This window comes from Cervus elaphus, chromosome 33, assembly GCF_910594005.1.
Source record: "Cervus elaphus chromosome 33, mCerEla1.1, whole genome shotgun sequence".
Taxonomy (NCBI): domain Eukaryota; kingdom Metazoa; phylum Chordata; class Mammalia; order Artiodactyla; family Cervidae; genus Cervus; species Cervus elaphus.
Window position 1 is genome coordinate 43,742,379 of NC_057847.1, and position 21,037 is coordinate 43,763,415.

Sequence of the window (21,037 nt, forward strand, 5' to 3'; positions counted from 1 at the left end):
AGAAAAAAGATCATGTTGAAGACAAACTCATTCTACATATCTAAATTAAAGAATAAGTTTTTGCAGTGAATATTGATGGAAAATAATAATTTAGGACCACTTATTTTAACTAAAGTATTTAGCATATCTCATTTGATTTCCAAAATTTACATATCATATTGATATAAAGCATTTTTCAAAAGGTAAAGGAATTCAAACCATATCCATTTTACTTATCTTTCCTCTCCCAGGAGGTTCAAAATGAACAAAGAAAACAATGAAATGAGAAAGACAACATTATTGATATATACACTACTATTATTTTATACATCATCATTCAGAGACCTTTAGGTACAAATCTGATCATAGCACTTTCCTGCTCTAAAAGCCTGTTATACCTTCTGTTTTCCCTAACAAATTGAAGTTTCAGCCCTGAGACCTATCCACGACTTCCCAATACCTTCCCAGCTTTAATTTCTGGGCTTATTCCACTTCATACATCTCTCTCTTTAGTCCAAATATGAATTTAGAAAATCTTGTACTATATAGTCCCTGTATTGTGCACCCCTAAGTCTGCAATTTCCTCATCTTAAGTGTCTTCATCTTCAGACATCAAATTTCATCAGGGGCAATACCTCAACAAGACTTTTCAACAAGGGTTTCCCCATATGCTGGCTAAAGTGAAAGTGAAAATTGCTCAATCATGTCCAACTCTTTGCAACCCCATGGAATTCTCTAGGCCAGAATACTGGAGTGGGTAGCCGTTCCCTTCTCCAGGGGATCTTCCCAATCCGGGGATCAAATCCAGGTCTTCCACACTGCAGGTGGATTCTTTACCAGCTGAGCCACCAAATGCATTTTCAAACTTCCCCTAGCAACAGATTATCACTTCTCATCCAAATTACTGCTCTAACACCCTAATTGATCAACCCATCTTTAGTTTTTTCTCCTGCTTAATACTTTTGATAAATTCAGCCAGAGTGATTTTTTTTCCTAAAATGTAATTATGATCACATCATTCTTCTACTTAAAAGCCATCTGTGGTTCCTCATTGCTCAAACAATTAAGTGCAAACACATAAATGTCTTAAAAGTGCTACATTTTCCAGCCTTTGTTTTTCCAATACCATCTTCTGAAACTTCTTTATTTCTCCATTACCCCATATATCATCTGCATATGATATTTTCCTAAAGGACATCAACCCTGAATATTCATTGGAAGGACTGATGCTGAAGTTGAAGCCCCAATACTTTGGCTACCTGATGAGAAGAGCCGATTCACTAGAAAAGACCCTGATTCTCAGAAAGATTGAAGACAAAAAGAAAAGTGGATGGCAGAGGATGAGATGCCTAGTTGGCATCACCTACTCAATGGACATGAAACTGAGCAAACTGGGAGATAGTGAAGGACAGGTAAGCCTGGTGTGCTGCAGTCCATGGGGTCACTAAGAGTCAGACATGACTTAGCAGCTGAACTACAATAACCCCATATATACTCTATCTCTAACCATGGGAATATCATTCAGTACCTTAAACAAAGCAAGTGTTCTCTTTCTGCTACACTTGAGGTCTTCCAAGTTTGTTCAGTCCTCCAGTAATGCTCTTACTACTCCTCCTTGGCCTGGCTAACTCCCTTACCATTTCTAACCATAGGTTGTAGCCTTGAAACGTCTCTAATTACACCACTAACAGTGTATTTCCCAATTTACATTACTCTCACTGCCTGGGTAAGTGTTAGTTCTCACTGGATCATGAATTTTGCCAACTGGCATCCTCAGACTTTCTTATTTATCACTATGTACCCAGTGCCTGGCACAGAGCTTGAAATACACAGTTACTTAATACATAGTTATTGAAAACATGAATGAGCTCAATAACTACCGGTCATATTGTATTAAAAAAAAAAAAAAAAAAAGGATTTTGCAGTCTTGTTCAAGACCAGGCCTATTTATAAGGCATATATCTCCTGACTGACCTTCCCCTCTCCTCAGCTGGGCAACTAGTTGACCTGATCAAAAACTAAAGCTCTAGTAACAGGGAGAAAATCCTTGACACGTCTTAAAAGATACACAATTGCCATCATTATCAATTATTTTGAAGATGGTAAACAAGAATTACATTTAAATAAGTGAATCATTGTTGGTAATGAGAAGAAAGCCTGAATAAGACTCAAAGTGCATACATATCAAGGAAACCAGATCTGAAAGAGACACGTGTACCCCAATGTTCATCACAGCACTGTTTATAATAGCCAGGATATGGAAGCAACCTAGATGCCCATCAGCAGACGAATGGATAAGGAAGCTGTGGTACATATACACAATGGAATATTACTCAGCTATTAAAAAGAATACATTTGAATCAGTTCTAATGAGATGGATAAAACTGGAGCCCATTATACAGAGTGAAGTAAGCCAGAAAGATAAACACTAATACAGTATACTAACGCATATATATGGAATTTAGAAAGATGGTAATGATAACCCTATATGCAAGACAGAAAAAGAGACACAGAAGTGTAGAACAGACTTTTGGACTCTATGGGAGAAGGCGAGGGTGGGATGATCTGAGAGAATAGCATCGAAACATGTATATTATCAAGTGTGAAACAGATCGCCAGTTCAGGTTGGATGCATGAGACAAGTGATTGGGGCTGGTGCACTGGGATAACCCAGAGGGATGGGATGGGAAGGGAGGTGGGAGGGGGGTTCAGGATGGGGAACACATGTAAATCCATGGCTGATTCATGTCAATGTATGGCAAAAACCACTATAATATTGTAAAGTAATTAGCCTCCAACTAATAAAAATAAATGGAAAAAAAAAAATAAACAGCTGATTTAATGTATTTGTTTAAAAAAAAAAAGACTCAAAGTGCAAAGATATATTCCAGACTCTTCCACCAACTGGTTCTCAAAAGACAGGCAAGTTATTTCACCTCATCGAATGAGAGTTTCCATTTCCATTTGAACTAAAATATCACTAAGGTGCACTTTATCTTTATAATATTATCATTTCAATTCTATTAGGTTTTAAAAATAATAAATGTGCCCTTTTTTTCCTTCCTCTCAACTTTCTCTGGTTTTGGTAATATTATGGCTTCTAGTGTAAAGAAAAGAAAGAAACACATTTCTTCAAAGCTGAAATAGCATATTAGACTTAACCAAGCATATCCAAGCCAAGGAACACATGATATTGGGCAGATATGATTAAATGACCAGTTCAACTAAGGTACAATATTTTACCTGATATCCACACAACTGGTCTAGGAGAACCTGGAATATAGAAGGGCACTCTATAAAGGTTATTTCCCTTCTTTATTAATGTTTTAGACATATTTAAAAATATAAGCAAAATTCAGTTTGTTAGACTGAATGTAAACACTAATAAATAACTGAACAAAAAACAACAAACCATTAATGCATTGTATAAGAGAGACATTAAAAGTTTAAGAGCAAAGTCTGTTCTCAATTTTGGCAAATGGGCCTTAAAAACTCAAGACTTCTAAACTTTTTCATAAGGGATTATGGTGAGTCACTACCATTCTATAATTTAAAGGCTATAAAATGTTAAAATCTTAACTAAATGAAGAAAATAAGCCATATAAGCCTAACAAACCTTTGCATTTAATGTATACAAATTAAAATGAAGGTAATGAAGCATATTTGAAAAAAAGCCACTGGGAGAAATGTAGAGCAAAGCAAAACTAGAAAGAAACAGATAACACATGTTAAAACATTTTTGGAACCGATAATGCTAATCTGAATAAATACACACAAAGAGGCTACATCATTTTCTCTCTACATTCTCTAAGCAGTGCTGCCAAATACGGAAGGATCGGAGCCATTTCTGGGGAACTGCTGAATCAGGAGCATGAGTCAGAAAGTAAACCCTTAGCTGAAAAAGTAATAAAAACAGTGCTTGGAGCTTATATATGTACATTCTGTTCCGAAGGTCCAAACCTTCCCTAATTATCAAAGCACCATGAGCTCTTCCCTTCCCAAAGTTACCGCTTCATATCGTACATTTGGGAGAAAGATTTCCTCTCACGGACTCAGATTTTGTCTGTATCTAAATGTTGAGATAAGCTACAGAGTTAATATTACATGTGCCTAAAAAGGGCCCTGAAAACTAATGTCATTAAGTTTCCAACTTAAATGACAATAAATCTAAAGTAAAAACAAAATCAAACAAAATAAAAGGTCTAAATTAAAATAAAAATTATTTAGAGGTGTACAAAAAGGTTGCTTGATAGTAATTTGGAAGACAAAGATGCACTTTTTTCAAAAGCCTTTAAGATCAAATCAGCCAGACATCACTCTTTGAACTATGCAGCAGGAATGATTGTAAAAGAGCTACTCTCATGCTCGCGAGTTATTTTTGGTGCAAGACATTCAGAAAATACACACCACTCATAATCAACAAAATGAAGTTTAGGCTCCAAGGGTAAGTCATCTTTGGACAACAAAGAAGGAATCATCCTCCTTTTTCTCCTGCCCCAGGATGATAGCTTCTCGGTTTTGTAATGGCACCCTGTTATCATCATTAATGAATTATAAAATGCACAGCTTATAAAATAACTTCATATATTTTTATTTTATTCAACATTCATTTTCAACTGCAACAGTAACAACGGCAGCCATGATTTCCCACTTGAACTGCAGTTCTGAGCTCTCCACTACGAGCTGAATGGGTTAATGATCTCAGCTCTTCCAAACAGAGCCTAGGACAAAGAAATAGCTAATCAAAATGAAGCAATCCAAATTGGGTCTAGAATCCTTATTTGTCAAGACAAACTCCATCCATCTGAATCTCAAATTTACTCGCTCATTATCCATTTCCTATTATAACTTTATTTCTCTTTAATCTCTGCAATATCCACAAAACTTATCCCAGAAAACAAAGCCCCCAAATCTTTAGTTTAAAGATCAACAGCCACGGTTAATCTTAATGTAAAATTACGGGGGGAAAAAAAAGTCCTATTGAACTTTGCAGTAAACATAATGATAATTCTTCTTGAAAGTAAAAGTGAAGTCACTCAGTCATGTCTGACTCTTTACCCCCATGGACTGTAACCTACCAGGCTTCTCTGTTCATGGGATTTTCCAGGCAAGAGTACTGGAGTGGGTTGACATTTCCTTCTCCAGGGGATCTTCCCGACCCAGGGATCGATCCCAGGTCTCCCACATTAGAGGCAGACACTTTACCCCTCTGAGCCACCAGGGAAGCCCAGATTAGCTTTACATAATTTCCATTGTACCCAATATTCTATTCCAGATTTTATAGAAATAATACAGTTAGGTAGATGAGGCGGAAACATAGTAGTATTTTCTTCTGTGATATTAAAGGCAAATAATTCTAATAAGAAAAAATGAGTTTTGTTCACTTGAGGTTCTTTATAGATAACCAACTTTGTAATCCTCTCTTAAGACAATGAGTCTCCCATACATATAGGTGTAAGACCTGTTCCCACAGTATAATTAACACTAACATTTGAAAGTTGTCGGCCCTCTTCTGGTTTTAAAGGAAGGCTCGGGTCCAAAGGTCTGGGTAACCAGGAAGAGTCATTTATGAAAACTGGAACAGAAGAATCCTCCCATGTAATTGGTCGTAATAGGGGAGGACCAGGTACATATGCCCAATAAGTATGATTGGCACCTACCGTGGTAGTTATCACGGGTAACATAGCCAAGAACAAGGTAGCCGAGGTCAAAGCTGTCTCTGTTCTTTGACCAATTTTTCCCCTTCAATGGTCAATTTCTTCAACTGACCCCAAGTGGATGGTTTGGCTTTGTTGGTCCTTGGAGCCTGTTCTGGGTGGTTGCTGATCGTCAGTCTTCTTATCCCCCTCCCAGGCGACTCTCCAGGAGGATCGATGTCAAATTATGTCCTCTTCTTTCCTTTCTTTGACATGCCTTCCTGGTATCCAATGGTGTTGTCCATCATCAGGTACTTTCTCTGTCCTCCAATCTCTCAGCCGGAATTCCCTGCGTCTTCTGGCACTGTCAAAGAAGCCTCAAAAGCTCAGGTCCCTGTTTGGGCGCCAAATGTTGGGATCAGCCCAACAATGAACCGACCTGAGGGAGCAGTGCCACAGAAGAATAAAGAAAAATAAGACTCAGAAATAAGGTGGGGACTGGGGGCTGATGCCATTCACAGGCATAATTCCTCTTATGAAATGGTAAATACTGCATGCATTAAATACTTGCATGCAGTGTTCTGGTCAAGCCCATATGTAGTGATTTCAGTGAACGGCATACTCTCCAGCAGTGAGTGGCACTAAAACTGCTGTTTGGCATTTACATTATATCTTCACACAATGTTCCACAATAGCTATCACATCTTGTTCTTCGTTATGATGATGAATAGCAATGCATTTTAATTCATACTCCTGATTTTCACTGTTTTCCACCCACATTCATTTGCATTTGGCTACATTGATCAGCACAGTCTGAGTCGACACAAAGCTTCATCTATGAAGACTTCAAAAATTTAAAGAGCTATGTTCTCTTTCATTAGTCCTTAGTATTTCAGTTGAGTAATTAATTCACTAAATATTTGTGGCTTTACTAGTTGCTGGATTGAGGAGTTCTCAAACTTTAATGTTCTTAATAAGAATCACATGAGTGCCTATTACAAATGCAAATTTCTTGGTTCACAAATACCAGATATTTGAACACTCTAAGACTAAGTGAGGGCCCCAAAGTCAGTATTTTAATAAGTATCCCATGGAACTCCAATGCAGTTAGTCCTAGGACTTTACCTTGAAAATCTCTGAAAATTACCTAGTTAAGGTATAAATCTTGTTCCTTGTCACTGGACTAAGCCACATCCTCACCAAAACTGTTTTTCCCAATTACAATCCCCCATGCTTACATTTTAACAATTAGCTACATTATCTATAAGGTTTGCAGACTTCTTTTATTGTGCTGGCTTCCCAGGTGGCCCAGTGGTAAAGAATCTGCCTGCCAATGCAGGAGACACAAGAGATGCAGGTTTGATCTCTAGGTCCAGAAGATCCCCTGGAGTAGGAACTGGCAACCCACTCTGGTATTCTTGCCTGGAAAAATCTTGTGGACAGAGGAGCCTGATGGGCTACAGTCCATGGGGTCACTAAGAGGCAGACACAACTGAGCATACACACACTACTACTTTATCATATCCCCCATAGGCAAATTGTGACAAATATAGTGTCAACCCTGCCCAACTCACTTTAGCCTCAGTAACTTACCCATACCACCCTCCTGCACAACAAACGATAAACTTCATTCTAAAACACTGAGGGCTGTATTAATTAAATATTCTATACAAGATAGGGAAATAACAGAGAAAACAACATGAAAATACTCTTTTTAGGTATTTTTGAGGATTCAGCATTGACAAAGGCAGAATATGGAAAACAGTGGAGTAACTCCAATAATGAGTTTGAGAAGACCTATTCCACTACCAATGAAGCAAACTTCCACTTCTATATTGAAGCAGGCCTCTAGGAGGGCTTAACTAACATTCCTGACTGTGAAGCTCGGTGACCATCCCAGTTTGCTCAGAGCTCCTATAGCACTGAAAGCTACATGCCCCAGAAAAACTTTCAGTTTCAGATTAGTGGAGATAGTCATCCTACTTCATGCCTCACTGTTTAGGCGTTAATAAACAGTCCCTGGGAAAATGTCTATAATAGCCTATCAAAAGAAAATAATAAACCAAGATTTTATTTAGGAATTATTCATAAAAATTCCCTTATATTTAAAAAAGAATCCATGGTTTTCAAAAACCTGAGTTCTATTTCGACTCAACAAATTATTCAAAAGCTATCTCTAAAAGAGAAAAAAATCACAATTAAGAAACAATAAATTTCAAACAAATATATAATCCTAAGAAGTTACTTGGAGGAGGGTACTTTGAGATTTCCAAAATGTACACATCCATGGGTCTTATGTGGCAAGGTAAGTCTTCTGAAATACCACTTACCTTAAGAGCAACTGCAACCTGGGCAGGAACAGGGAAACCAAAGAATAAACAAGACATCCCTGATTTAGGTCCTGACTACAAAAGGGACAAGGAGCTCACAGGCTAATGATTCAGTACTTTCAATGAGGAAGGATGAATAAAATTTCCAATAGTGAAGAGGGAGCTACATCATTTGCAGTAACACTAGGGGTTTGTTGAACACTATCTTTGAAAGGATCATTAAAGTGTAACTATTAATTACCACCAATAAAGCTAAATATTATAGACTCATTCACAGAGGAAAATTGTAGGCACATCTCAATTATTCACAAGTTGAGCTTCTGCTCTGTGATTTTTTTCATTAGAAAATTTCCAACTGTTTTTCACTAGTAAGGAGAAGTCAGTGGCTTGTTCATGCTGTTTGATTTATTTTTCTCAATTTATCTTATTGTTTCTCTGTCTCAGCTTCTTCTAAATAGCCAGAGGAACTTCAGTGGGAAAGATCCCAGAGCTGATTTTTCCCATTCCTGTTTAATCATAAGTAACAACTTTGGAACCAGAGGCCTTTTTCATTACTTTCAACAGTTATATAGTTGTCTGAGTCAGACAATCACACACGAACCAATTATCTCTGGTCTGGCCTATTGTAACAGCTAATGACTGGTCTGCCTCCGGCCTCAGCCCCACTCAATCCATCCTCCACCTGCAGCCAGAGAGAGCTTTCAATCCCGCAAATAGGACTGTGGCATTCTCCTGCTTCAAATCCTTGGAGGGCTTTACTGCTTGTAGAATTAGGTTCAAATCATGCCTCAGGGATAGGCTCATCTCCAGGCAATCCCCCTCCACCTGTCCTGTATCTGGACCACATAAAACGATTTGATTCTAACAAAATGAATTCTCATTTGCTGTTCCTTGGGCTGGAATGTCCAGCTCTCCTCACCCTCCTTATGATCTTCTCCTTCACCTTACTGTCTCAACCCATGCTGTGTCCTCTATGGGGCTTTCTCAGACTGCTTAAGAAGGAATCCATCAGGAACCACTACTCTTGGCCTATACTATAGCATGACATACATCTGTTTGAGCACATATTGCTAATAGTCAATTTCATTCAACTTCTTTCTCCCTTTGGACTGTGGGCTTCCTCCTTTATTACCTCTGTAATATCTTACACCTACGATAGGGGAGCCCCAGGTGGCTCAGTGGTAAAGAATCTGCCTGCCAATGCAGGAGGTACAGGAGATGCAGGTTTGATCTCGGGGTCAGGTAAATCCCCTGCGGAAGGAAATGGCAACCCGCTCCAGCGTTCTTGCCTGGAGAACTCCAAGGACGTAGGAGCCTGCTGGACTACAGTCCATGGGGTCACAAAGAGTAGGCACGAACGTACACCTACCATAACATGAATAATCAACGAGGATTTGTTGATTAATTTCCTATAAGAAAATAATGTGTGATTCAGAAAGCAAGCTTATAAACAGAGAGCAACTCTATTAAAATCAGTTAAAAATAACAATAAACAGATTAGAAGTGTTTACTGGTATCTACTACTTTCTGCAATCTATGATATACAATATGTGATATAAAAAATATAGCCTCAAAACAAAGTCCTTAGTCAATCTTGGCAGTTTACAGTTTATCTTGAGATATTAATAAAGCATGTGGGAGATGAATGTGAAAAATATATACATGTATACATAATAAAGAAACTATTTTGATAATAGTATACAGACTACTAGGGATAGAGTTTTTCAAAATAATGTTCTAATTATATAGGCAATTTATGCATACAATAAATTGCAAGCAAAATGAGCAACAGTGTCTGAGAATTCATGGAATAAAATTCATAGTCGAATAAATACCATAATTTCAACCTTGCTAGTAATCAATTAGAATAAAATGATGTCAAATTGGCAAAAATAAAGCTGATATAAAATCCATTATTGGCAAGGGTATGAAGAAATGGGAACCTTTATACCAGATGTAAATTGGTATCAACTTTTTATACAGAAACCCTGAAATAGATGTTAAGAACAAATATATATATATGTTCCTTTACCCAGGAATTTCTTCTCTAAGAATTAATATAAAATAGTAAAGTTAGTAGTAAATTAAAACTATGGCCTATAAGGGTATTTATCTCAATAAAAAGGAAATGACTAAAAATTCCAGACTAGGAGATAGATAATGAAAATTCAAATACACACAATTGGCATACAATAAAGTCATTAAGATGAAAGGTGTAGAACCCTAATTTGACATGCTGCTGCTGCTGGCGCTGTCCGACTCTGTGCGACCCCATAGACGGCAGCCCACCAGGCTCCGCCGTCCCTGGGATTCTCCAAGTAAGAACACTGGAGTGGGTTGCCATTTCCTTCTCCAATGCATGCAAGTGAAAAATGAAAGTGAAGTCGCTCAGTCGTGTATGACTTTTCGCGACCCCATGGACTGCAGCCCACCAGGCTCCTCCGTCCATGGGATTTTCCAGGCAAGAGTACTGGAGTGGGTTGCCATTGCATTCACCGTAATTTGACATGAGAGATGTTAAACACATATTATACAATAAAGAATGTTATAAGACAGCACATGTTTAATAACAATATATCTTAATACAGACACTTGAAAGGTTAATGACCCATACATTAACTGTACAGTAGCTGAAAATAAGAGTAAAGTGTTTATTTTGCATATTTGTATTTTTAAATTTTTTTCTATAATGAGAATGCATTTAATAGCCCTTTCATAGTAAAAAAAATAAAACAGCATTTTAAATGAGTTTATTAAAGGAAAGCACATGGACTATAGAGTCCAGGGAGAACTATAAACAAATATGGCAGTTCTCATACCATGTATGAGAAGACAGAAATGCTGTCCTAGGTAATGAAAATGGTATTATCGCAGACATAGGAGCAAAAGGGAGCATCAGTGTATGGACATTACAGGAAGCAGAGCAGCCTAATTTTCTCAGGAAGGAACACATGCATCTTGATTGGCAGTCATTAGGGCTTTTTGAGCACAGGTTTATTATGATAGTAGTGTTGAAGCAAATTCACCAAGCAACCATTCAATAGTGCACAGTCTCCATGTAAGCAAATACTAAATCCATTCCTGAGACAACTACTGTGATTTAGAAGTGAACTTAGACAGGAAGTGTTGAATTAAGAAACATAACGAAGAGAGAGCAGAAGCCAGTTACCAGCTCTCTTGGAGCTCTAACAACTGCTGAAGCTCTATCCAGAATCCCTTTCAAAGAAAAGAGATTTACTTTACTCAAGGTACTGTGTTTGGGCTTAAAAGTCTTCTTCTCATCGCAGCCTACTCTGACTTCCCTACAACTCTAATCCCTCTTGCCTTGTTTTCTTATTTTTTTTCCATAGCATTTATTTTCTAACATTCTAAATGAGGCACTTCATTTTATTGTCTGATTTCCACATGTGATTATAACAGGAATTGTGTTTTGTTAACTAACATGTCCCTAGAGTCTAGAATACTGTTTAGCCTGTAACAGGTACTCAATAGATATTTGTGAAATGATTTAATTGGATAATTTTTAAAAAGGAAGAAAGGGGAAGAGATCTTGGATAAAACAGCCATGATTAAAAGGGACAAACTTTCCAGATGAGGATGTAATTTGAGGGTAAGATGATTACTTGTTAATTTAGACAAGTTGACTCTGAATCAAAAAAGTGACATCTGAGTAGAAGAATGTCCTGGAAATTGATGGCATATATAAGGCCAGTGACAGACTTCATAGTAGCAGTTTAGTCGCTAAGTTGTGTCCAACTCTTGTGACCCTATGAACTGTAGCTTCCCAGGCTCCTCCGTCCATGGCATTCTCCAGGCAAGAATACTGGAGTGGGTCGCCATTTCCTTCTCATAGCTGGAGATAAGAGAAATAATGGACTTGAAAGTACTTTGTGGATTCATTAAAAAAAAAAATCAAGTAGTTTGATTCAAAAGGAAAGAAGGGAAGGGCAGCGATCCAGGAAAAAAGTACAGGGAGAGGCAGTCATACAGGTTATAAGGAACAACTGGAAAATAAAAATTAGAAGAAACAAAAAAGAAGGAGAGAGAGAATGTGGTGTCTCTAAATTCCAGAAAGTACCTTGAGTATAAAGGAATAAATAATTGGATTATATTTTTCATGAAGAAAACACTGGAATACATTTGAGAGAAATGAGAGTCAGTTATTTTAAGTATTAGGTATGCTAAGTATTGGCACTTGAGTCACAGGTAATAAATATAATGATAAAGGAGATGGTTTTGAAGAAGAATAAAGACATTTTACTCACAGACACTAGCAAAGAAAAAGAGAAGATAGCCATGAGAAATGGACAAAGAGGGCAAAAGAAATGTATCAATGAGACAAGTGCTCGGGCCTGGTGCACTGGGAAGACCCAGAGGAATCGGGTGGAGAGGGAGGTGGGAGGGGGGATCAGGATGGGGAATACGTGTAAATCTATGGCTGATTCATATCAATGTATGACCAAAAAAAAATAAATTAAAAAAAAATGTATCAAAATTGAAGTGTCACATTCTTTTTGATAGACTAGGTAGAAAGACTTGGTATGCTAAGGAAGGCATAGGACAGCTGGGACTGGGGGCATGGAAAGAGAGAAAAGGGCTAAAATAGATCCCATGGGGACAGAGCCTGGGAGTGCAGAAAAGACAATTAAGAAGACTGCCAAACAGCAGCGGAGAGCAGATTGAAGTTTGAAAGCATCGAGTTCTAATGAGCCAAATCTGCAATGCTGTTTGCCGCTAGCAGTGCTCTCCCTCCTGGGAGAAGCAGCAAAGAGAGCAAGAGCTGGAGGTAACCTATGTTTAGAAATTCGCTATGTGAGCCAAGAAGCAGAGGTTATTCATGAAGAGGTGGATGTTCTGTTCCTTAATGGAAGTGAAAGACCAGCTCATTAGAAGCAAGCAAAGCAGCATCCCTGAACTTGATCACTGAGGAGTATTTCCAAGGAGGTGGGGAAAGTAATTATTTGTGAGTCTTGAGCTGGAAGCTGAGACTCTCAAAGAAATGAGAAAGCTTCTAATTTTCCACCCCCCCTCTCATCACCAGCACCACTCCCACTGTGACTACAGGAAGGAAACAGGCAAAAACCAAATGACATCAGGAGATCCTCATCAGAGGATTGCAGCCAAGTGAGCAATGCTGTGCCTGTGCTGGGGGGTAAAGGCTGTGAGTTTAGTACTATTAATACAAAAGCTGTCAAAAGTTTAATACACTCCCTAGGCGTTGGGGTCACTTGTTTATAAGTAAACTGCACGCAATCCAGTTTATTTATGAAAAAATGTGTTTTGTTAGTTATGTAGAGTTTGAGATTACTAAATTACTACTCTAGCATTTCAATGCAGGCTTTGCTTTTGAATCACACCCCAGCACTTGCTGTAACAATGCAATATAATCGTCTGTCATGTAGAGGTGCTCCCCACCTCTCTTACTTCTCACCCCACACTCCACACTGCTCACTCCATCCTAACCACCACCTCCTTCTTTTAGTTCCTGGAATCGATCAGGTTGGTTCCCGACTCAGGATCCTTGTACCAGTCGCTTCTCAGCCTCTGTTGTGCTCTCCTCCACACAGGCCCAGAGGTCCTTCTTGACAGGCAAGTCTCCACTTTGGTATCACCTTCTCAGAGAGACCTTTCCTGAGTGTCAACCTAAGACTGGGAAGCATGCTTTATATTGCCAGAATTTCAAATATTTTCCAAGTATAGAGCATGCATTCATATATTTATCTAGTGAATGAATGAATGATTTTAAAAAATCTTAGTGGTTTAATGTTAAGTATCATGAAAAGTTACATTGAGTAAACAGTTAGTCACAAGCCTGTGAAACAAACAAAAAAAAAGACCACTGGAGTTAAAATGGTATTACTGATGTTCAAAACATCCCCAAAGATCATATTTGCCTTATTCTAAGCAAATAACTATTATGAGAAAGTATTATGAATGAAAGGATAAAGGAGGAAACATCCTGAAAAATGAATCTAAATAAATCTCAGTATAATTTTAAATGATCATATGGACATAAGAACGTTTATGATATTTTTACCAGACTCAGGAAGGTCTGAGAACATAGACAGATTTTACAGAGTTTGAACAGTACATGATTTAATTAGTTAGGGCATATATACAAACAAAATGTCAGATAAATTTTCCATGAAATAACATGTATAAATTATGAGTAATGTTTTGCTGTTTTTCTTGCTATACTGGATCTAGAAAACAGGCTTAAGTTAAGAGGTTAAGAGGAGGTAGACTTTATTCTTTTCTCCATGAAAGGCAATCTCTAAATAAGAAATTCAGTTTCCAGTCAAGTTTTCACATTTTCTGTGAAAAGTACTCTCTGCCAGTTCATTATTTTTAAAAAAGGAGAAGGAAGAAATTGTTAAAGTGAAATCTACAGTCCTAATGAATAATTTAACATTACAAAACTCCAAATTACTTTATGTAGAATATCATTTACTAACCATGATCCTCTGAAATCTGATGGAGACACATCAGTTCAGTCAAGAACACATATGAGTATTTTAAAAACAGTCTGCTTCAGTATTCCCTTAAGATGCCCATGTAGAAGTCAAAATTTGAAAGAACTAATGAATAAGGAAGGCTCAGACAAATCCAACTTGAGAGACGTTCTACTAAATACCTGGCCTTTATAATTCAAGTACATCAAGGTCAAGAACACAAAGTAAGAATGAGGAACTATTCCATCCTGAGACTGAGAAGACAAGTAAACAAATAAGGGCATAATCCTTAAATTGATGTTGAACCAGGAAAAAATAGTCATGATGGAAATTACTAGAACAACTGATAGTAGAACAACTGAAGGGAGCCTATGCGCTAAATAATAGTACTGTATCATTGTCTAATATTCTGATTTTTTTAATTACATTGTGACTTTGTAGAAGAATTTTCTCATTCTTAAGAGATATACACTAACTAGAGATAAGTAGGGAAAAATGGATGAATGGATAGATAGGTAGACAGAAAGAACTAGTGAAAGGTTTCTGAGACTGTCAAGTGAAACAGAAACTTCACTGTAGCAGTGATTAGAATAATAAGTAATTAATAAACAATAACCAGCTGTGTCAAAAGTAGAACCATATGCTATAAAAACAAATCAATAAAAACCATCTGCTGTTTAAGCACTAACAATATATTATTACTTCAATAAACGAGGCAAATAAAACTGAAATTTAAAGATTTCTTGAACTAGAAGCTTTTACATATTGGTTTCATCATTATCAATATATTGTAAAAAATATACTATAGCATGATTTCAATTTTAAGTTAAAAATCTAGAGAATTTAAACCATAAAATTGTCCACAGAAATCAAATTCCAGATAAAGATTGATGAATTAAGTCTTTACTCATTGTCCTCTAAACCTTAAATTTTAAAGTGAAGCACTAATGTTAACAAAATAATAGTAATACAACAAGTAGCTTCAAGGTGATTATTATGTCTTTCTCCTTTTAGAGAGAAGAAAAAGAAGTTTATAGAGATTGAGTATCTTGCCCACATTTCAAATATGAATTATGTAGCAGATGTATAATATTACAATGGCTTGCCTCCCCCTGCTCCTTGGACAAAGCTTTATGTCAAGGTGGGAGATTCTTTCCTTATGTAACACCTACCTTGACATAAGGCTTGAATGCATCTATGTTATTGCCAATATTATTAAAACTTTCAATGCTATAGTTTACACATAACTAGCACTTTAAGATGACTAGAATGATATTGGCAGAAAAAAATGGAAAGTGAAAATATTTCTGCTTTCTCACTATTTGTAGCAAGGATAAAACTCAAGATAGACAGACAGATAGATATAACTATGTAGATACTCCTTTGTTAGTCTCAAGCATCCAGCAGATTGTGAACCAACTGGCAATGCTTAGGTCCCAAATAATATACTCTGATTTACTGTTATTTTTCTTTTGCCATCCTTGTTCTCCCCAGAGAGTAGTAAATTGTGAGTATTCGCAGCACTACCAACATTGCATCTTAAAGAATAACATACAGCACACAGCTAGCTATAGCAAAGCAGAAAAGGAAGAAATTTTCTTTTTAAAAAATTTTTGGTCAAGGTTCAGCTGGGGAAATCTACTGACCTACTTTGAAATTAAAATGCTGCGTTAGCACACGCACACACACACACCCACACATACACATGTACACACAGGGAATTTTCCACTGAGGTTACACTTAGTAGCATATCAAAGCTCTATCAGTGACACCCGAATCACCATCCCTAAGGCAAGAATATGCCTGCTGAGTTCAGGCTGCTCACTAATTGCCCTGAATCTATTTTAACCTTAAACCTTTTAAAAAACATGATTATAGGAAATCCAACTCCACAATTAAACTAGAACATCATAATCATTTCTAGAAGTCATCTCAGTTCCCTTTTTTGTCTTGCAGTAAGTATTTCTGAGTTAACATTATACATGCAATCATCACAACAATAAATCTTCATTTTCAAAGCAGTATCAACTGAATGTTACAAAGAAATAACAGACAAATCATCACTTTCATTATTGCGAGCTGAGACATTTAGCCCAACCTATGAGAGGTACTATGCATGTAATACAAAGTTATCATGGAATAAAGAAATTCGATGGCATAGCTATGTTTTTACTCACCAGTTGTTTCCACAATGCCTTCTAGGATGACGACAATCTCGAACTGTTCAGTTTGCATGCTTCGCTGAGATAGGTCATAAAAGGGGCTTTTGGCATCGATCACGTGGCAAATCGTGAGGGGGGAAACAAGAAAAAGTTGATCTGCCCCTGTACTAAAACCTACATCCAGTTCAAGTTGATCAAGGGGAAGGAACTCACCCTCAGGTGTCTGCCGAGACTAGACAAGCACACAGAAAAAGAGAAGAAATCACCACTTGTACTGAAATTTGCAAGGCAGCCCAACAGTAATTTACATTATTGCCAACATTCTGCACTATCAATCATCTGCAACAAAATCCAAACAAATCATTATGCAGCTATGTTCTAGCAAATGGGCCGAAATCCCACATAACTCATGTGGAACATACATGCATTATTTATAATACACGACTTACTATAATTACCATTCCCTAACTCATGAGCTTTGGAGAAACGCCTGGTCCAACAATGGCTGATAACACAAACTGTGGAACTAACTGTACATGTGCTACGGCTTGACATAAATCACTAAATAATAACACACTGCATGCCAGATGTTTCTTCCTCTCAAAGCATATAAGTAGGCAATTCTTATGGAGTTAAAGATGAAAGGTTGATCATAATTTAAAAACAGATTTACTGCATTATTATAAAGCAAGCATAATAATTTATTTTTCTAGGACCTTTGTAAAGTAATAAATAGATATAAACTAGAATAGAATAGTGAAGATGTTATCATATTAAATAACATTATATACACAACAGCTCACATAATAAAAATAAAGGCAGATGCTGTTAACTAGTGGTTTTCATACTACTACTAAATAACTGCATTAAAGTTATTCATTTCTCTACCTATTTAACAAATTGTAAAAATAGTGAAAATTAATGCTCAAATGAATTTAAGTCAAAATGTAGTTTAAAATATCTGTATTAGACAAACTTGTAGCTTACTAAAATTTTTATAAGACAGTGGCATTCAATATAAATCACTGAAAAGGTTAATTCAACAAACTGCTTACATGGTGAAAAAAAAGTATACACATGATTATAAACAATTAGCAAGTCATGAAAGTAAACTTATTTCCTTTTTCTATTCATTTTCCATATCTGGTCTTTCCATATTTGTATTCCTTATCTTACTTACAAGGACCACAAAAAGCAAGTATTTAGGTTTATATGATGATGCTGGTAAAATAAAAGCTGGGTTAAGCAGTTACATACAGAAAAATCAGGGTGGAGGGAGGCTTGCTGCTGGTCAACTGGGGTTTGGAAAAACCCAGTATATTTTAAGAGACTCTTTGCAAAGCTAATTTAATAAACAAAACAGACTCCATAACACTGGTCTGTCCAGTGAATCAGTAGGTTGAACACAGAGTCTTTACTCAGAGTTCCAGAAAAGACAGAGGTTTTGTAAATGAGCCTGAAAACACTGAGAACTATGGTATATATATAGTAACCTGCCCTCCATAGCAAAATAGAACCAAGACTTTAAAGTTGGTGACAAATTGTTGTAGCAGCAATTGCAGATTCTTAAAAACAAAGCTAGTCAGTTAATGAAGCTACTTTGTAATTAGTGACACTCAGGAGTTTTGAGTAGGAAAAACATCCAATGAAAAGACAGAGACTATTTTTCTTCTCTGCCCTAGGAGTAGTTGATTAAATTTTTAAAAAGAAGAAGAAAATGATTACTGACAAGGAAAAAAAAAAACACACACACAGAAAAACCTGATGGTGCAAAAATAAAAACAGCAGCTCTAACAATTAATGTTGGAGAAAACTAATCATTTCTAAGCCAGCAGAACTCACTTATCTTTCACTATATATTCTCAAATTGGTAAAATACAGATGAGACCAGTATCTTTCCAAGTATACAGTTGTATAGCTATATTGATTATGTAGCAAAATAAAAGCTAAATACAAAGCAAAAATAAAAGCAAAAATCCTGGGTCACTGTTCTCCCACCTACTAAGAAACAGGTGCTATATAAACACAAGGTGGTATTCTGACATTTATAGTTAATATCAGAATTTGGGTCATTTTACCAACTATTCTAAGCTCTGCTTTTTCTGCATGAAATAAAAATATTCACAAGTATAATTTTAAACTCACTTTCCCATTCATTTTAAAATAATTTTCCCCAAAGAACAGATATGTTTCTACTTTTATATAATACACCAAGACTGAAATTCATCTCCCTCACTCATATATTTGTTATTTATACATGTGCCTCATTCTCAGAGTAAGCTATTAGCTTCATATTCTCTGCTTATTCTACAACCCATAGAAAGAAGTGGCCTAGAAACAGACTGGCTATCAGGAAAATGCCAACCTAGAACAAGAAATGTCTTATTTTTAGCCAAGCAGTTAATTCATATGTAGGTAATTTACACTTAAATATGTATGAATCTATTCCATTCAGACTCTACGTTATCTTCTGATTTTAAAAATGTGTTCCATATACTCAAAATTATGCCTATACCCTCCTCCAAATGCTTTATATCCTAAGTCTTGGCAGAAACAAAGCTAACAACTGCATTTATTTTGTGATACTATAGGGAAAGTAATACTTCATTTCACTGAAAAAAGATTCTCACAATTACATCTTTTTTAGATAAGTGAAATTCTCTGCACATTCATTGAAAATTATTTCCCAGTGGGTAACCCTAAACCTTTCTTTAAAGGACTCTGAGGTACTACATATATCCACAATTTTATCTTTCAAGTCTTCTTCCATTTTGTTTGGTTAAGAGCTATTTCAACTACCAATATGCTTACCTCACTAATTTCTGTTTGCTTCTCTGACTCTGCAGTAGACTGAGAAGCCTATTAATCACTGTGAATTAAAAAGAAAGCTCTTCTATTTAAAGGTTGGGAAAGGATTGGCAGGTGCTTGTAGAATTGGAATTGTTTGAAGTCAGAGCTCCTGGCAAAAGCAAGGTTATCTTATCAACGCTCAGACAAATACAATATTCCAGAAACTGATATATGCCTACCAAATATATCTTTAGAAGCAGGCACATTCTATTCTAAGCTTACAAGGAATTCTAATCTAGGATTTTCTAATTCTGGTGCAATTCTAGAGATTTTCTGGAGCAAGGGGGGAGAAAAGCCTATGATAGTTTTAAGTTTCTCAACTTGTATAACTGGAGTTTGAGAACTTTTCCTCAAGGAATTGTAATACATACACATACATGACAAACACAAAGAAAAAATAGGAGTTACGTATGTGCCTTTATAAACTTAAAACTATGATTGTACCTTGAGTATGTAATAAATCAGGAGCAATAATATTTCATCTATTTCTAGTAACCTTATTTATATAACAATTACTGTATTTCACTCAGAAATGTTGATAATAGAAAAAATTTAGAGAAAAACCTATTTAACCTTAATTTATTATGGTATCTTAAGAATTATGATAAAAGAAGAATCTTTCATTAGTAGAGCAGTTTGCACCTAGTCTACATCATATCTTTTAGCTGTATAAACCTCCTAATTCCAAAGGGAATACAGAATCATGATCATTTTTACATAAAAATATGTAAACAGATACAGTCAAAATAAAAAAAAATTAATTCAAAACACCTGCTAAAGGTTAAGATTAATGTGGTAAATTGTTAAAATTTCTGAGGTTGACTTTACTTGATGAAATAATCACTTAGAGTCTTGAAACTATTGGATGAATAAGTGGGGGAAAGGTGGAATGAAACACAGCCCATGGAAAATTAGTTAATTCTTTAAAATTTAGAACATAATTTGAAAACACTAGGACTTCAGAATGACTTCCATATTTTTATTTTCAGTTGTATAGAATAACTTTTCAAAAGGAAATAAATATCTCTTTGAAATTTTAAAGCTTTTCTGGTTGGTTGCATATAGAAAATTCTGGGAATTAAGAGAAAAATCAAGGAAATCTAAGGCATAAAGTTTGTTTAGATTTATTGTCCAAATAAATTATAAGTAGAATATCATAGATATTTGAAATGATTTTATACAATTTAGATCTTGGCAATAATTTCCAAGTTATTCTTTGTAATAAAATATTATTATTGAAATATACTATTTCTGTTATATACACTTCAGTTAGAAGTCACATGGATCTATGTCTAGAACTTAAGGCTTGTGACTCATTCTATAGTCACAAGTACTAATTTCAAAGAAGTAGCTAATGTCAAATGACTTTGAACTCCCTTAGAGTCCAAAAAGGCCTGCAAGATAATCAATAACAAATTCTGACTATAGGTGATAAAAGAACCAAAAGTCACAGATGCTTGGAAGGGATTATCATGGTCATGTACTTTACAGACAAATTACCTATAGTGAAAGACTGCTGAGTACATATCCAAAGACACAGACACTTACACACACACTCACTGCTCTGGGATACAGTTACAACTGCCCTTGGCATAACCAGATCCACATTTGTTCATTCTCCTTCTGGG

General features: G+C 36.1%; 1 protein-coding gene across 12 annotated transcripts in view; it reads right to left on the reverse strand.

Annotated features, from left to right (window-relative positions):
* The window catches only part of KCNJ3 (potassium inwardly rectifying channel subfamily J member 3), a 176,939-nt gene that overhangs the window by 148,506 nt on the left and 7,396 nt on the right, over window positions 1-21,037 (reverse strand). For 2 of the 12 annotated variants that reach the window (XR_006339429.1, XM_043894375.1), the window contains exons 2-3: window positions 16,773-16,791; window positions 16,575-16,660 (exon numbers count right to left, since the gene is read on the reverse strand). The exons of 1 other annotated variant lie outside the window; for it this stretch is intronic. Coding sequence is in view for 8 of the 11 variants with exons in the window: in XM_043894375.1 (XP_043750310.1) it covers window positions 16,596-16,660; window positions 16,773-16,791 (84 nt within the window). In the remaining 3 variants the exon portion in view is untranslated. 9 more of the 12 variants (XM_043894368.1, XM_043894373.1, XM_043894376.1 and 6 more) reach the window with 8 other exon arrangements.